Genomic DNA, 17951 nt, shown 5'->3' with positions numbered 1-17951 from the left:
CATTGCAGACACACATGCAAGGGACAAACAAGGCAAGAGGGGGGAAAAAAACACTGAAAGTCTCACCTTTAGATCTCTCCCTCTCTCTCAGCCTCTGTCTGTTGGAAGCGGTGCCGTGGCGAAGTGACCGCTGCCTCCTCTCCCCCCTCCACCTCCCTGAGAGTCTCCGTGCCTAGGAGGATTTGTTCCTGCAGCGGACTCCCATTCTGTGCCTGCGTAGTACACCTTCCTCTCTCTTCTTCTTTTTTCCTTCCTTTATCCTCTTCTCATCTCTTTCAAAATCAAAAAAAAAAGGAAAAAAGAAAGACGTCCCTCACTCCCGCCGCTGCTGAGAAAAACCCCCACACTCCACCGCCAGCCCACCTTTGGACGCTTGAGTGCGACTCAAGCTGCCCCCCACTAGCAGGCACCCTCAGCCACTCGGCCGGTCGGTCTAGTCTCCGCCACGGCGTTGCCGAGCTGAAACACGACGGTCCTCCAACATGCACTTCAAGGCTAATTAGTCAAGTGAAGGGATCCACAGGCTAAAGAGGGGAGACTCCGCTGCGCTGTTGCTGGCGAGAAAGGAGAAGAAGGAGGAGGAGGAGGAGGAGGAGAGAAAACAAAAGCGTGGAGAGAGAAAGTGCGTCTTAACGCTCGTGCGTGGAGGGAGAAAAAGGCGGCAGAGAGGGAAAGAGGGAAGGAGACAGCTGGAGTAGAGCGAGAGTGTGCGCGTGTGTGCGTACGTGTGTGTGTGTGTGATAGAGGAGAAGTGATGAGGGAGATGCTGCGAGAGAGAGGGAGGGAGGGAGGGAGAGAGAGAGAGGGAGAGAGAGAGAAATCAGGGGGACTTTATGTATGTCAGAGGCTGCTGCTGGTGCAAGACAGTGGCTAAATTTGTAGATACGGCGAGTATCCCAGGAAACAACTTTGCTGCTGGCCGACACGACGAGCCCAGTGAGAGCGAGACGGCACATCAGTCACGTGTAAGTGAAGGAGAGGGAGGTGGGGGAAAAAAAGCCACAAGCAACATGTAACGTGTATAGTGACAATGTATTGTTAAGCGAGAGAATGGGATGCATCCTGCACACACGAGCCAATGTGGGTCAGGGGCCCCCAATGTGCAAGCTCATCAGCAGCTTTGAGCTTTGTGTGTGTGTGCGTGTGTGTGTGTGTGTGTGTGTGTGTGTGTGTGTGTGTGTGTGCGTGTGTGAGCTTGACAGCTAATCAGCTTCTTTCAGGGTTTGAACAAAGATGGTAACTCCCAACATGAATACACATGCATGTTTCGATGTATGTTCGAGGCATGCACACCAGCGCAGGCTGCTAAGTCCAGGGTCCAGGGGATTTCGTCGGGCTCGAGGGGCGTGTCATGACACATTGTAACGTCGACGACATTGTGCACGGGGTGGCGAAGATGTTTCAAACAAATGACTTGTGTAGTTTTTCTGTTTCACATTAAGAATCTATCTTTGGGTGCATTCTCTGCAGTACAGAGTGTGGGTATGGTGAGGACATTGCATGAAGCACTTGCTGCTGCGTGTTTATTTCTGAAACATTTTCTCAAGTCTGGTTGACTGAGAATGCATTAACAGCATCTGTCCAATCCATTTTAAGTGAGAGCGAGGACAATGATATAAAATGCATAGAATTGTATGCTATGCCTTCTAACCAAATGGGGGCAGAAACTGTACTTTAAAGCTGCCCACACTTTTGCACTCAAACCAAATTACCCACAGCAGGCGAACTGAGATCATGGACCACTCACACCACAACACTTCTTTTCCCCCGTTTTTTGAGAATCAAGGATAATATCATGTGGTCCCACAGATGTCATAGTTCCCATGGCAACATGCTGCTTGCTTAAAGTGAAATGACAAACACTGTGCCTATAGAGAAACACAGTTAAAGGGAAAGTGCACTTTTTAATTTACCTTTTTCTTTGTTTTATTCTCTCTGACTCTGAGAGAAATGCTATTTCACCCCGGATGCATTACATCTGCATGTGCATATGCACCAAAATGACAAAAGTCATTTTAATTTGTATGCTGTTGTCACTTGTGCAAAGTTGTTGTTCGGGCTAAGCAGCAAGAGGAGAGCTATTCGGGGAATGCGCTAACACAAATAAGAAAACATGTACATCTCCAAAAGATGACATGAATAAAACAAATATATATGTTTACCTATTAACGCAATAATGTCATTGGAAACTTTATGTGTCACAGCAAAAGGTTGTAATAGAAACACTTTTATTAGCACTTACTGCAAATCCCATCGTGCCATCTGAACCTCCAGTGCACGGCCATCTTTGAACCCGGGATGAAATGATGACTTTAGGCTTGGGGCATCACCTGACCAGTTTATAAAGCAGAAACAAGATGTTGTGATAAGAATTAGGAAAACAGATATCTGAGCTTGGTGACTAAGACAAACTGTCTTTTTTAAAACTAACTGTATAATATGTATAGTATGTAACTAACTGTATATAATGCATGGTGCCCAATGACTCTCAGGAGAGCCACCGGATGATCTGCCGACCGTTTCCTCTCCATTTTCACCCGTCCTTGATAACTCTGACTGTTTTGTTGAGTTTTACAGAAGTCCCCTGTCTCCTGTATTATCTTTTCTTTCCTCTCTCATTTCCCGCCTGTTTGCGCCCTTTGTGCCCCACAATGGTCTTTAAGACCTGACAATCCAAGTTCTTTACCTCAATATCCATCACATAATGAGGACAACATGAGATGGCTTCCTGATAACGGACTTCTTATAAGAAGCAAGTTGTTTTGTGTTCTCCTAAAGCCATTCACTGCTCTGTTTGAATGTTGATTGCATTTACTGGATGTAAGGTCACCTAAAACTATGTATAATGGAGATAAACACAGGCATTACACAGCCTTGTCTATAAACGTGTGGCAGAACTGCTTTGAAAGTTGCTTTCATAATTACACACCTGAAGTCACCAGTTGGACTCGTTGGTGTCTGGCAGCAGCACACAAGACAGAAACGGTCGGCTCCAGCACTTAAAGTCAGAAAATACTGCATAATAAAAAGCAAATTGACATTGTGAATAGTTTTATTATCTGGCATAATGAACAAAAGAAGCAAGAATTAACCTGTATAAAAGAAGTTGAATTATCATTGTTGCACTTAACGCAAAATTCACTGAAGCTTTTTACCGTGGCATAGCTTTAACAGTATAACAGTAAAAACCATTACATTCCAAAAGGTCGACATTCAGTGGCAACACCTGGCTGTTGTGAAATCATTGCTGTAATCACTATATTAATGTCTGCCTTTTACACACTCCCAAAGGACCTCTATATCACCCACCCCATCGCATTAACAGTTACTCTGCAACAGTTTTAGACTCCGTCTAGGACATGATGGTTATTGCCGTGAGATATACCTGTCCGCTGTAATATCATGATGTAGGCATGTGATAAAATCACTCCGACAGCGCCATAAATCATGCAATTGTAAAGAGTGAGGGTAGTTTCTTCGAGGGAAAGGCTAGACATAGTAGGAGTCTGTAAATAGAGCAGAGAGCACAGGGGTGGGCATGTGTAGGCTAAAAACACATGGCAGCCTTTGTACACGCTCTGCTCCGTTCACTAACTGAGGGAATACAGCTGCACTGGGTATTGCTTTGATTCACATTTGATGATTTCAAGTGCCAGGACTTGTGTGTGATACAGACATGGCATGATTGGATGCACAAAAAAGGTTGATGGGAAACTATCAGGATGGTGGTTGATCAGGTTACCCTGTTCTAACCATTGCAATTTTAAAAAAAAAACATTATCTGTGGTATTTAAGGTACCAATACTGTACAAAAAATTCATCTCTCTCCAGAAATAACATTTTTCTCTCGTCCATGCGTGAATTCCTGAGAAAGGAGAAAAGTCAATCCTTCAATGGTTTTGCTCCTCTTTTCAAAAATGTTTCCTCATACATGCAATTCTCAAAATCAGCCTTCTGATGTTACTGATACCAGCCAGATATCAGGCAAATAATGGCAGTGATTAAAAAAATAAAGATCTTAAAATGGGTATAATATGAGACTACTAAGAGGCAACTACTCCCGTTGTGTGAGAGTGTGGATGAAAAAAAAAATCTAATTACGCCGTTCTACCTTTCTTCACTGCGTGAGATTATATTTTCACACAATTTTACTGATTAAGCTGTTAGATTGGTTAGTGGAAGGACAAACTGTCTCAAAGCTGTTTGGAGAAAGACAGTGTTTTTTCTGATTATGCTTCAAGCATCAACATCAGCCATCAGGAATGCAAAAAGGGACCGTTAGCAGGCGATATTCGTCTTTTTAACCTGTTTTTGGACAACCAACAAGAACAGGGACATTCAGCAGAGTTAATTGGCATATCTAGTCTGAAAAAGTTATCGAATAAGCTGCGGTCTATCAGGCATAAATTGCTTTTGAGGCATGCATGTATTCAGTGAGCTTATTCATGTGAATAAAAAAAGTGGCTAAAAATTAAAATTCAATGAGCTGCTGGATTGTTAATTCCTTTCCAGTGTAAAAAAAATAAAATCTAAGAGACAACAAAAAGTGCCAGCTACAAGTGGTCTCATTTGAACATCATTATCATCCCAGATTAGAATCAGTGCATCCTTTTCATGGTGTTGAAGAACATGTAACGTATATGAGCCTCACTCCCCCACATGTTAATCATATGCACCTGGAAACAATGATGTACACACAAACAGTATTCTTTCTACCGGCTGCACAAGTGCATACATCGTGACAACAGAAAAGCATTGTTTAGAAGGCTCTAGAACCACATGAATGGAGTACATTGACAAAAGCACATGCGTGGTCTATTGTACTGGGAAAGGTGTTATTCTTACATGTTTATCATAGAAAATTGGTGCGGCTTGAAGCCGATGGCTGTGCAGCCTATAAGAATTAAATACACTACATTCTACAGTCAGTTTGATCTGATCCAAAATTGATTTTTGAAATTACTTTGATTTGGATATTCAGTAACACATTTGTATTAAATGTATCTAGACTTACTACTTGATTTAATTGTTTTAGACAGTGCACAAATTGTTATATTTATGACAAAATCAAAATCAAAATCCCTCAACAACACACACACGCACGCACGCACACACACACACACACACACACACACACAGGGAAACATCTTTTCCATATTTTTAAGAAAAAGCTGTGTGGTGTTGGCTGATGTGCTCCCACTAACCGGCTGTTCATGTGAGGACTCGCTCTTGTCTTGGGGAATAAGAAGTAGGCCGAATGAGTGGATGTGCTCATTTTATACAGCATCACTGTGGATCACAGCCAAGGACATTCACGCTTCAAACTGCAATGTGATGGAATTTCAGGCGTAAAGAATTAATCAGATTTTTAGCCAAATGGGATTATAAGGGGGGGCGGAAACACCCAATGGCCATACGAGCTGTCACTTTAGTGGCTAAAATAGTGACCACTTCCAAAGATGTTGTTAGCTAGCCTGAAAAACCTCATGGGTTTATGCCAAAGGATTTGGCAGATAAAACATGATTGTGAGAAGAACAGTTTAACGCAAATTGTAATATGAAACGCAATGTAGCCTGTCTGTCTGATAGTACCTTCAACTGTGGTTAACCATTTGACCATGATGTCACATGTGAACACAACTTTATTTTTTAACTTGTTGAGTCATAAAGATCTATTTTTCTATTTTCACATAGAATTTTTTAAATCTCAGGTAAGTTTTAAGGAGTAGAACAATAGTTATTTGAAGATGAAGCAGCTTTTAAAGTATGCCAGGCTGGAACTTTAATATTTGCTGTCATGACAGAATTTGTCCTGAGGAATGAAGCAAATATTTACCTGATGTTGCACACAATACTTGCATATGCATACACTGTATGCATGTGTGTACATATGTATATGTATATACATATACACATGCATACATCTGTGTGTGTACCTCCATCTAAATTAGTCCAAAAATAATTGCATTACACAATAAAAGAAAAATAAAGTCAAGTCTCAAATAAATCAGCTCACCACACATAAAAAACATGCATAAAACTAAGACCCTGCATTTAGTTTTAGTGTTTCCAATGTGTATATATATATATATATATATATATATATATATATATATATATATATACATATATATATATATGTGTATACATATACATATATATACATATATATCTGCTGAGTGGTTTGCATCTGATCTCAAAAATATCAGTTATATTTTTTCTCCATTTTAAGCTCTGAGACTATTCACATTCCCTCCTGGGATAGAAAATAATGGGATGGTGAAATAACAATGCGCATTTCACAGGACCATTCATTTGGATGGCTTAAATTGAAAAAAAAAATAAAAATTGGCGAAATCAGAGGGGGCGAGCACCGTCTCATTAGAGATCCCTGCAACCATTTACCTCCTTTCATGCCGTATCGGGAAGCATTCATTGAAATGAAAATGATTTTACACTTGAGGGCCTCTCCATTTATCCAGGAAACCGCTCCTCATTACATGCTACATTTTTCTCCCCGCAAACGCCTGATTTAATCAAAACCACCTACAAAGATAACATTGCCGTCGCCTTGGGCATCTCCAAGAGACACGAGACATGATGAGACTGATGATAGAGGTTTTGGAGCTAAGTAATCCCAAACATACACTCATTTGATTGGGGGGAAGGCGACAGCATAATTATATTTCCAAGGTTGGTGCATCCTATTCCAAACTTTTTAAAGGAATTGTTCAATTAAAAGAACAAAAAAGCAAGCCCTAGATATATACTTACACTCCGCAGCAGGTACGATTCTTGGATCGGAGCTTTCAGGGTTCTGGGCACCCAATGCCTCGAAGACTCTCCCCGACCTCCTCCTTTAAGATGAAAAGATGTGAATCACTGTAAATACATGTACCCAACAAAAAGAAGAAGAAGAAGACTACACTCATTACACATTACAATATATTCTATTGTATGTTTATTTATCGTTATTCATATTATCATTCTCACTATTATTTATGATGATGTTTCCTTACCTGGTTCTTCCTGCACTCTCTCTCTCTCTCTCTCTCTCTCTCTCTCTCTCTCTCTCTCTCTCTCTCTCTCTCTCTCTCTCTCTCTCACTTACGAGGTAGTGGGGTTTTTCATTTTAATTATATGAATACATTATGTTTGAACTACAAAGTTGAATCGTTCTTGGACATTATTTGAGCTAGTCAGAGACGATTTAAAAGTGTCAAACAATAACTTTTAAACACAACTTTTGGGGGCCTAGCGTCGCTCATGCTCCCCAGTTCGCATGCCAATGTTGACCCGCAGCGGTAAGCCATTCAACTGAAGCATCGCCATAACAGGAAACATGAAGCTGCTGCTGCGCGGAGGGTTGGCCTCTGGCTAATGACTGGAGTCAGGTAACCAGAGGACAGACGGACCCGCTCCTCCTCACAGCCGAGGAGAAGGCAGCGAGGCGGTGTGCAATAGAAGAGGGCAACTCTAACAACCGGTCTCTCGTTCTCGTTTTTTTTTCCTTTAACTCTTTTTTTTTTTTTTTTTTTACGTGCTTGCTGCCGCCTTCTGCGTCGTCTTTCCGGAACCTGTTTTTAAAAAAACAAAAAACACCGCGCGCAACGCGTCGCCCCGTGTTCCGGTGACGAGCGCCGTGTCGCGTTCCGGGGGCAGCTACTAGCAGCACCTCGCCGAGGCTACTCTCTCACTCAGGTGTGGAGGTCCACCGACCGGCCGACCGCGGGGAAAGTTACTTCTTCTTCTGTTGCTGCTACTTCTTCTGAGTTCGTCTCTCTGTACGGAGGCTGTCAGCTTTTATTTTCGACCCCCAACCCTCGCTTTCAAGTGGACGTGAACTATCAAGTCGTCAAAGTTATTTCAACAGGTAAATGTTTTTTTTTTGTTTGTTTGTTTGTTTTTTTTCTTTCGTTGTTGTTGCTACTATTGGCTACTACTTGTTTTAAACGAAGCGGACTGCCGACTGTGTTTTGACACTGTTCCAAGGGGTGGAGGTGCGCTTTAGACTGAGCTGCCCAGCCTCAGCTACTGCTGCTGCTGCTGCTGACTCGTCTGACCTCTGTCAAACATTGCAAACCAAACAGTCTTGAAAACCCCGTGAAACATCTCATTTGTCTGTACACATAATTCTTTGTGTACCTGCCCTTCGGCCTCTTGATCCAACCTTTGCATGTGATGAAAAATGGCACCGACTTCAGAGTAGCTCTCTGTTCATTTATGAAGGGTGTGAAGATGTGATGTGCCGTTTGCATGGGATGACTGTTGGTTTTTACGAGGAGCCTTAATGAGGTCTTGAAAGCCCTGAGGTGTGCATGGCAGCAACCACTGTTTATGATGCAGCGGGCGAAAAGATAGCAGTGCTATCTCATGACACTACCAGTTGTGTTTGCAGACACGCCATGTCTTAAACTGTGTGTGTGTGTGTGTGTGTGTGTGTGTGCGTGTGCGTGCGCGTGTGTTGGGTTAACCACATGTTTCTTGCTTGCTCAGTCAGTACTAGAGAAAGGCACTGCAGCCTTAGCAAAATACCCAGAAATAAATAAATAAAAAAATCTACCTTTGTGCAAAATAAAAAAAAACTCCATCCCACAAACGCTGCGTAAGCGAGCAGTTGAACAGTTGGGGCCAAGTGATTTACTAGCAGAGATCCCAGCAGGAGTTCCTGACACAGCTCGGGCTGATCAACCCTGAGGCCATCTCCCAGGAGAGTCACTCACCTTTGGCTCACTTTGACAGAGTTAAACTTTTTTTTTTTCTTTACAAGCATACTTGTGGCTGAGATTTTAAAGCTGCTTTGCACATTGGAGGTGATCGCAGGAAACATCAGCCTAAAATTTCTTGCAGTTTGCTGTTTTCACGGCACATCGAAGAGGACGAACACTGCCCAGGACTTATTCAATTGACTTTATCTACTCGTGCTTTTTTTTGTTTGTTTGTTTGTTTTTTATCAGTTTAGCGATTCTGTGTTGTTAAACTTGAAGTAATTAAATTCTATGTCTGAGCTGGCGGAATTTTACAGGACTAGTCGTTGGACTGACATGAGGGAATGTGATGATGCGTAAACTTTCATCTTTTGACCTTTTGTAGTTGAGAACTTTCATTTTTCCACATTGTGTACGGCATAAGAAAAAAAAAATCGCCTATGCATTTGTCTGCGTTTATCAACTGCAAAAGGCATTTGGGTTTTTACACGGATCTGCAAAATTCCCCACCGAAAAAACGAAAAGGAGTAGAAAGAGAAAGCCGTTAGAGATAACACGGAAGGCCAAATTACTGGGACAATCAGCAGAAGTGTTATCTTTTCAAATCATGATGAAGAGAGCAGAAGAGTGCCACACTCTGACAAATGTTTCGAGAGAGGATAAAAAAGCTAAGCAGTGGCGAAACTCCCCCTCCTCCCGCTTTTTTTTGCCCAGCACATTCACTGCGTGATGGACGAGTTTTCAGCAAGAGAGGAGCTGTTCACTGCGTCATTGCCTCCAGCGTCGCTCCATCTGCCAGCCTGTCCAGTTAAAGCGATACCAGGTTTACGCTCTTCTTCCTTTCTGACATTGTCAAAAAAAACCACTTTGACCTCTGGTTTTAAACACATTTACTATTGAAATTTCTTCCGTAGACCAGAGCTGTCGCTCATTTTAAGGACCACAAGTTTACAGTGCAGAATATTACTTCTGCATTTTCATATGAATCAAACCTCTTTTTGCTTCCTCTTTGATGCAACTAGAACCTGCACGGTGTGGAAACAATCGATCTAATGATCGAGTAGTTCCTCTGAAATAGCCTTGTTTCCTCACGCTCAGCATTTGTTGCCTCCAGCTTTTTAATCCACCCCTTTTTGTGTTGTCTGGGTTAACAGTTAAGGGGGTGCCTAATTGTCGGTGGGTTGGACAAAAGATGCAATTTTCTGAAGATCTTTTTAAGCCCTGAGAATTCATGGCACGTTGCCACCTCTCCGTCAGCTTGCAGATGGCACAAACACTTTGTGCTCCAGCGTGTTATTATGGCTGTAGAGGAGATTAGAGTCAACGACCACGTGAACAGAAATGGAGCGAACTGATTGCTCAGTAACTTTGCTGAGACTTTACCGAATGTTCTCTTTTGGTGCGTTATTTTTTTTCAATTAAAAACGACTTTCCTTTGTTAACTATACAAACTCCTAATACATATAGCAGGTATAAATGCAATTTTGTGTCGCACAAACTGTTAGAAAATCCAAGATTACATAATACAAGGCAGTCATTTCGGCAATATTACAATGGTACTGTCTGCCTGGAGTTTGCATGATCTCCCTGGTCTGTGTGGGTTCTCTCCAGGTACTCCAGCTTCCTCCCACAGTAGAAAGACATGCACATTAGGCTAATTGGCAACTGTAAATTGTCTCGAGGTATTAGTGTGTGGGTGGTTGATTGTCTCTCTGTGTTGGCCCTGTGACAAACTGGAGATTTGTTTAGGATGTACCCTTCCTTTTCTGTAATAGGCCCCAGCATCCCCATGACCCCCCAGAGATGAGAAGAGGTGACAGAAAGTTGATTCATGGATGAATCGTTACTTCTTGTGATTGGGTCCCATTTTGCCTTTCTTGCAGAGTTAAAGTCCTTACCATCTTTTACAAGTATTCAAGACTTGTTTTAATGCTTACATTTAAGGTTTTTAATTTCAATTGTGTTAAGTCTATACTAATTATTGGATGGTTGAATGCAATACTGAGCCCTTTACCAAACTGTGATTGTCCACAACCCACATTTGCTAAATACTGTCAAATTCAGCTGTGACTCACCTGACTACACCTCCTTGCTGCCTCCCACCACCAATCATATCATTCTGACATTTATATGTAAATTACAACCTTAACTGGAATTTTTTTTTTCTTCAAACATTAACTTTAGATTTTAGTTTTGTTGATGTGCTTGTTCCTGGTCGTCAAAGCCATTCTTTTTCTGCAAGAGCCTTTTGATTTCTGTGATCACAGAATCATGGATCTGCCCAGTATGTGTGCTGTTTTTGTGAGAAAGAGGAACTAGACATTCATGTTTGTAGCTAGTTTACATGCAACAATATTTAATGAGAAGCTGGATTGAATTAGTTTTTTGTATAATGATTTTTTTTTAATGTGCACATTCATGTCCCATTGGATAACTAACAGCTATGGACTTCCTATTTATTACTTTGCAACTTTAACTTGTATTTGTGGAGGATCTATTTCTACTCTACACTTTATTTGTGTAATAATAGTGTTGTCACAGTATGAATGGTCAACCAGTTCCAGACTGGTTATGCTGCACGTCATAGCACAAAGTAAACACTGGTGAGGTTGACAAATGATCAACAGCTCTGAAAGCCTAAGAAATTGTTCAACTTAAAATTCTTTTGGACTTCAGCACTTACTACTCAATTATTCTGTATTCAATTGAACACTGCATTCATCACTATTACTGAGAAACCTTTTTAAGACTTGAGCGAGTGTGCCCTTTTTGAATGTAAGCGTAGGGTATGAGTAAATCCTTGGCCAGATCTAACCTGGAACACAAATCTGAGAGAAATCAGCAAGGATGTTGTGTTGCAGTGTCGTAAGGGATGAGACATTTAATCATAGTTGCACAGTGGCTCTCAAATTTCCGTGATTTCTAGTTATTATAAAAAAAATTACATTCAAAGTGTATTGTACAATACGCTTTATTTTTGCCAGCCTCTGACAGGCAGCCAGTTATTTTTATGCTGCCCTGTGCTTTGACATGACATAGAAACGTGGCACAGAAAGTAATGAAATGAGTCTTTCGTAGATTATTTCTCCGTTGTGTCGATGCTTCTTGGCAATGAATCATTTTCCATCGGTCAGACTGTTTATTTCCTTTTTAAGTGGTTCCACATTTGTAAAGAACACCCACAAGCAGGAGAGTTGAGCATGTGTGTTGCAACCTTGTTGTCAGATCAACCTATGCTGCCATTGACTGTGTGCAAACAGTAAATACGGAACATGTTGAAGATACAAGCTGAACTGCTTTTATTCAACGAGCGATATTATAACGTATGTTTGGATAAGAGAGGCCTGTGTGGTGCATTTCCAACTTCTAAAGTGACTTTTTCCACATTTAGTGGCAAACAAATATCCTAGCCTATACTGTATAGATGACAGTATCACTCAACCGCTAAATCACAATTAAAATTTTAATGCCTGTTTAAATTATGCTCCCAATACAGAGCTACGACACACGCCCCTCTTTCAGCACAATCAACTTGAAGTCACACAGTGTGTCCTTTTATGATCAGGTGAGATCCTCGTCTGTACAATTGTCAAACAACCTTTTGAGCTTTCATCACATGCTATTTATTTAACAAAAGCCAAAAGGTTGTATAAGACCAGAGACAAACAAGTTTTGCAAAACTAGTTGGTGAATTGAATCCTAACAACCGACCAATAACAATAACTTCTCTAATTCTAATAATGTAATGTTTGATTACAACTACATTTGCTAATGGGGTTCAGTGGACTGTTGATTAGTCTTTAGAATTGCTGTCTTTGTTTCACACCACAACCAGGAGCTCATTTTTAGGTGGCAACTAACTTAATAATTATGTCCTTTGCAAAATAGTTGTGAGATGAGCTCAGTTGACCTGTAGCAACTTTCTGCAGTATGTCACCACATCAGGTCCAACATGCCAAACATACCATCCACTCTGTGATGTTCAAGAGAGACCTGTGGTTTAAATTTCAACAGTTATTTTTTCCCCCTCTTTGTTTGTCTCACAGTTTTGTGTCCAGGGGTCTGTTTAAAAACGTTGCTGATAAATCTTGGTGCCCACGTCTAACTGTGTGTGGTGTTTGCAGTATTTATTCACAGTAATCTGTTGACTGAAACCTTTGAAGATGCATTCTGAACAGTTGAAAAGAGAGCTGGAAAAACGAAACATCCCATAACTAATGTTACCCTAATATTTCCTTGACTCTGAATGGCAGAAATTAAATCTTGTCAGTATTGTGGTTATTATTGTCCATAATATTTGTTGTTATAACTGTGGTAATGCGTGTAACAAAATTACCATCTGCATAGAATCCTGCTGTCTGTTGATTTGCTAACCTACGTTTATGCAAAGGTTCTCTTTTTTCGCTGCAATTTCCTCCATAAATTTTGTCCGTTTCCTCTGTAAATTCATAAAAAAAAGATGGCGGCAGAATTTTAATGTATTTATTTATTTTTTAACGTGGGCACATTGTGCCAGAGCAGAGGGATGCTGTTTGGTTGGCAGTGCAGTTTGAAACTCTAATGAGGGCTTTTGCTGCAATTTAGAGGCAGCAAAAACCTTGTAATCTTTTAGTGAATCACAGACGGGAGAAATTTCTGGCTCACTTTTTATTCCCCTTCATCTCAGTCTTTTTGCTGCCTCAGATCCTTGATGGTGAATCTCAACAGCCCTTTTGTCCATAGGTCAGGGCCTGTGTAGCTGCACTGCGTATGCAAAAACAATGAAGTTACTTTATGTTGCCTGTTTGCTGCACTCTCAGCAAAACTTGGAGGTTTCACCCTGTCCGTCACACTGCAGACCTGGGCTTTGAGAGCGAGGGAGGGAGAAGTCCAGTGTAATTAAACTACATCGATGAGAATTGCACTTCAGGACAGAGCTTCCAAACGTCATGCCTCATTAATTTGTACTACACAGCTAATGGGTGTATATTGTCAGTGAGAGGAACCAATTGACAAAGATATCATTCATAATGCTGTCTTCCTATAGCAGCTATCAATATACACAGCATAGGGGTTCAGACCTGGCAATGGCCTTAAGTGCTGTTTTCCATGATGTTTCCACAACAGCATTCTGTCTCTGGAATGTTCGGGACCTTGAACTTTATTTTCTGGGTCAAAAAAAATATTTAATGTTAACACATCATAAACCAAAGACAAACTATGGCCCGGGCCCCATACGCGTCCCACCAAGCTTTTTTGTCCGGCCCGGCGAGCTGGAAGAAATGATGTTAGTAGTAATCAAATAATAAAAGTTTCAGTGTCTTAAGAGTCATTCAATAAAAAGCTGAATACCGTAGGGTTTCAAAGACCCTTTTGTTTGTGCTATTCTCAATAGACATTAAGGCACATGTTTTCTACATAACACAAGGTATATTTTTTTCTCCTATTTTTTCACCCAAACACTTCATCCCATCTGCTTCTGCTTCTGCTTCTGCTCCGCTCCCCCCGCCCCCCATTGTGGCCCACCAGTCAAAAAGTTTGCAGACCCCTGATCTAAACCCTCACGACAAGCCAAGCTATCAAGTTCCTGGATTTTTTTTTTTACCTTGTCTATGAATCTTTTTATTTAACTTATTATTTTATTTTAAAAACCCAGGTTTTTATTGTGAATTTATCCTTTGTACATTATAATCCATGACTTTCTGATTATCTTGAAATGTATCATGGTGGCTGGACCACCTGCGACACCGAGGCCTGTTGGTCTTTTGCAACGCTGTGCGTCCTGACGTGCTCTAATCGTGCTTTTGGCAGCACCGTGTTATGTGAGATGGTGTGTGGAATCACGGCTACACGCTGCTAAAAGACCCCTTTGCACACTGGCCCACAGGCTTTTGACTTCATGACAATAGCAAAAAAATGAACCAAGACCGGATTACGCCAGCACCGCATTCCTCTCCAAACCTGTTCCGCACACAAATGCGCAAGCACTAATCCCACAGAGAGAGATAGAGAAATAAGCGAGACAAGCCAATACATGTTTTACATGCTATCGTCCGCAGAGCAAAGCGAAGACTCACAACAATAGTGGCTGTATTTGTGTGTTTGAAAGCTTTGCTTCAAAAGCCCCCGTTGTTTAAACAAGGATCAGCGTTGTTTTGTGTCAATTTCTCTTTAAACCAGATGTGTTTGCACCTTCTGTTCATGATCCACTGCTCAACGGAGATGCTAGCTTTGAAAGGCTGCTGCATAAACACTGTTGAACACCGTACTTGTGCACAGTATGGGTAATAAATGAGCCACATAGCAACATATCCATACCAGGAGATCGACACTGACAGAATCCATCAGACGAGATAAATAAATGACACAGCTCTGTTTGGGGGTTAAGAGAAGGTTGTTTTGCTGTTCTGGCAGTCCACTAGTGCAGCAATTAGGCCTGATTCACATAGTGCAACACGCAGCAGATTAATGGCGCCGCATTCCAGTCCCATTGCACTTTTTTAAAAAGCGTATTTGCTCTCGCTGCGAGGTGTTGTAGTTGTGCACTGCTGCGTGTGCATCTCCACAAACCCACTACCTCTCCATTGACATGCAGTGACGCAAGCACTGAACCTCCACGGAGCAAACAGTCATATAATGGATTTCATGCAACCGTCACTGTTTTGATTGAGAATGTTCGAGCATACATTCAGAATCACACATACACATTACATCACCTTCGTATAGGGGACCAAAACTTACAAATTAAAGGCTATTTTAGGAGATTGCTCAACAAAGTTTTATTAAGTCCACCAAAAGTACTCTGTGAGCTTGAACTCTTGTCCAAACTTGTCCCATAAAATTCCACATTGTCGCTGTTTTGTTGAAGACACCAACGAGACGATAGCGAAAGAAGCTATTGAACTATGAAATTATTAAACAATTAAACATGTTGGCGCAGCCGCTGTGCCAATGCGCCACGCTATTTATATTACAAATTGCAGATGATTTAGCAGCTAAATCTTCCTTCAGCCGTGGTGGCTTCATAGTGGCAGCAACCGGATCTCCGGGTTGAGTTCAGTCTGTAAGGTTCTCAGGTTCTTATCCAATCACAGGACACGTATGTGTGAAGTTTAACGTGCGACCAGATAGCTGGTCTTGGCATCGCAGACTTGAGATCCGATTGGCTATCACAATTAACCGTTCACTTAGAGCGAACAGGAGCCTGCTATGTTGATTCTGCTGGCCTCATAGAACCTGACAACACAAGTTAGCTGAAATATGATTGGATAAAACTCTACCGTAATATATCGCAACCAAGTGGATGTTATATGATGTGAAAAGAACAGAGTATGGAGAATAACTCTACTATCATATTTATAGGAAATGTACTTTTCAAAGTATGTTTAGGCCAGCAGAGAAGACCTTCTTGCTGGTGCTGACGGCCCGCCATTGTCGAACAATGGAGTACGCATATGTTGCTGCTAAAGAGAATGCCCATCGTGGTAATTCTTTTGAATGGCGATGTTTGGCTGAAAATTGCAATTTAGGTGATTGATGTATTTTTTTATCTTCAGGCCATGCGATGATTCGCTGAGGGGTGTCGCTGGCAGCTATTTACTGTTGTGTCGTAAGGTGAGAGGCTGGGCGGGTGGGAACATGAGATTGGCATCAATGAACTTGACTGCAAGGCTAATCTGGGCCAGTCAGCAGGAAGCAGAAGTACAACATGCACAAAAGGCGTATGACCACCTCATTACCTACCTACGTCTCGTCTCACCTGTCTGCCCACCTCAGTGGAAGAGAGACAGAGAGCTGCTTGGGTAGCGTTATTTGAAAGCACATAGGAATCGCATTACACATCAAGGAGAAAAAAGACTGAAGATTTCATCGACGAGCCGTGCGTTGCGTGTCAGTTAGCCGCTGGCCTTGTGCGCGCACCGTGCTTTAAAGAATGCCGCCTGTCACTGTTCACACTCACACAGACTGGGTTGCCACATCTACTGGACACTTGAATGACATCACGTGAGAAGCCTGGAAGCATTTTGTGTTCATTAACCAAACCGCTTTAAATCTTTTTTTATTGTACAGTGGCGTACGCGGCCACTTTTCAGTCACGTTTTTTCTACCATCATGCAGCCATACAACCTAGTGTTGTGCACTAGTTTACTAACATTTAGAAAATATATTAAGTAAATATTTACATTTCGTAGTCAGGAAATATCTGTAAATATAAATGTCATAGCAGATGCTTTTTAAACGGGTTCTTTTCACAGAAACAGAAAAAAACCCAACCTACTTCTGTGAAGTACGGGCTTCCAGTCTGCCATTTAAACATCATCACCTCAGTCACTTGGCAGCCTCGGCCAGTGATAGCAAGCATAAATTTCTAACACGTGACTGCCTGCCAAAAAGTCTGGAAGAAACGGCAACTGTGAAAATTTGAGTTTTTCTCTTTTGGACATTAGGCACAGGAATTGGCAGTTAAAAATGAAAATGATAATAAGTAAAGCACATAACCAAATATTTTAACTGGAGACCTGCATCCAAAATTCATTCAAGTACTCCAACACTTAACTGCCCCCAAATACTAATCACTATACATCATCTAACCTTGCAAACTGTTTAATTCATCAATTCTTCTGATTTAAATGACTCTTCAAAGACTGATGGTGCCTAACGTGCATTCATGCACGTCTAACAAAGTAAAGTCATTTTGCCTCAGATTAATTAACAGATTATCCCAAGTGTTTTCATGTGTGTTCCAGATGATCGTATTAATCTCTGTAGCCCCCATGCTGATCTGTTGACAAGTGGTTGGCAGGTTTATACAACGGGTTCTCCAAATTGTCACTTTTCGGTCCATTGATCACCTTAATGGCTGCGGGAGGATTTTGTTGGGAATTTCACACCCAACAAAATCCTCCCACCTCAGTTTTTCAAAGACGGCCTTTTTGCCTTATGATCAAAATCTAGCCGCTGATAAGCATTTGCAAAGCTGTCTGCGACTGCCGCCAGTATGTTCTTCACGTCTACATTTCACGTCTGAGAAGCGAGGTAACGGCCCCTGTTTGGACATCTCCGAGAATGTCAGCGCATTCGTGTGACAAACCTGCTGGATGAGGATAATGAGGCACTGCCGGCGCAGGTCGGTTCAGGAAGGTTTTTGGCTGGTTTGCTCTGACCTTTTTTGTCAGGCGAGCCCTGATGGCTTGACCCAATTTGGCAGGACTTTGGACATGACAAAAATAGATTTCACAAAGGGAAAATATACATTTTATATAT

General features: G+C 41.6%; 2 protein-coding genes across 5 annotated transcripts in view; one reads left to right on the top strand and one right to left on the bottom strand.

Annotated features, from left to right (window-relative positions):
• Positions 1-6874, bottom strand: part of plppr2b (phospholipid phosphatase related 2b) — a 55695-nt gene extending 48821 nt beyond the window's left edge. For 2 of the 3 annotated variants that reach the window (XM_076043442.1, XM_076043425.1), the window contains exons 1-3: positions 6775-6874; positions 2930-3015; positions 2243-2330 (exon numbers count right to left, since the gene is read on the bottom strand). In XM_076043442.1, the coding sequence (XP_075899557.1) occupies positions 2243-2254 (12 nt within the window). In that variant the 5' untranslated portion in view covers positions 2255-2330; positions 2930-3015; positions 6775-6874. Of the gene's footprint in view, positions 1-66; positions 767-2242; positions 2331-2929; positions 3016-6774 lie in introns of all 3 variants that reach the window. The other variant, XM_076043433.1, reaches the window with a different exon arrangement.
• Positions 6875-7406: 532 nt separating this feature from the next.
• palm3 (paralemmin 3) overlaps positions 7407-17951 on the top strand; it is a 30726-nt gene continuing 20181 nt past the window's right edge. Inside the window, exon 1 of one of the 2 annotated variants that reach the window (XM_076043402.1) lies at positions 7407-7873. The gene's annotated coding sequence lies outside the window, so the exon portion shown is untranslated. The remainder of the gene's footprint in view (positions 7874-17951) is intronic. The other variant, XM_076043394.1, reaches the window with a different exon arrangement.

Source organism: Nelusetta ayraudi, unplaced genomic scaffold (genome assembly GCF_046127955.1).
Source record: "Nelusetta ayraudi isolate G7.1 ecotype Tasmania unplaced genomic scaffold, CSIRO-AGI_Nayr_v1 ptg000004l, whole genome shotgun sequence".
Lineage (NCBI taxonomy): Eukaryota > Metazoa > Chordata > Actinopteri > Tetraodontiformes > Monacanthidae > Nelusetta > Nelusetta ayraudi.
The sequence above is the reverse complement of the archived record's forward strand: the minus strand, read 5'-3'. Positions and strand labels throughout refer to the sequence as shown.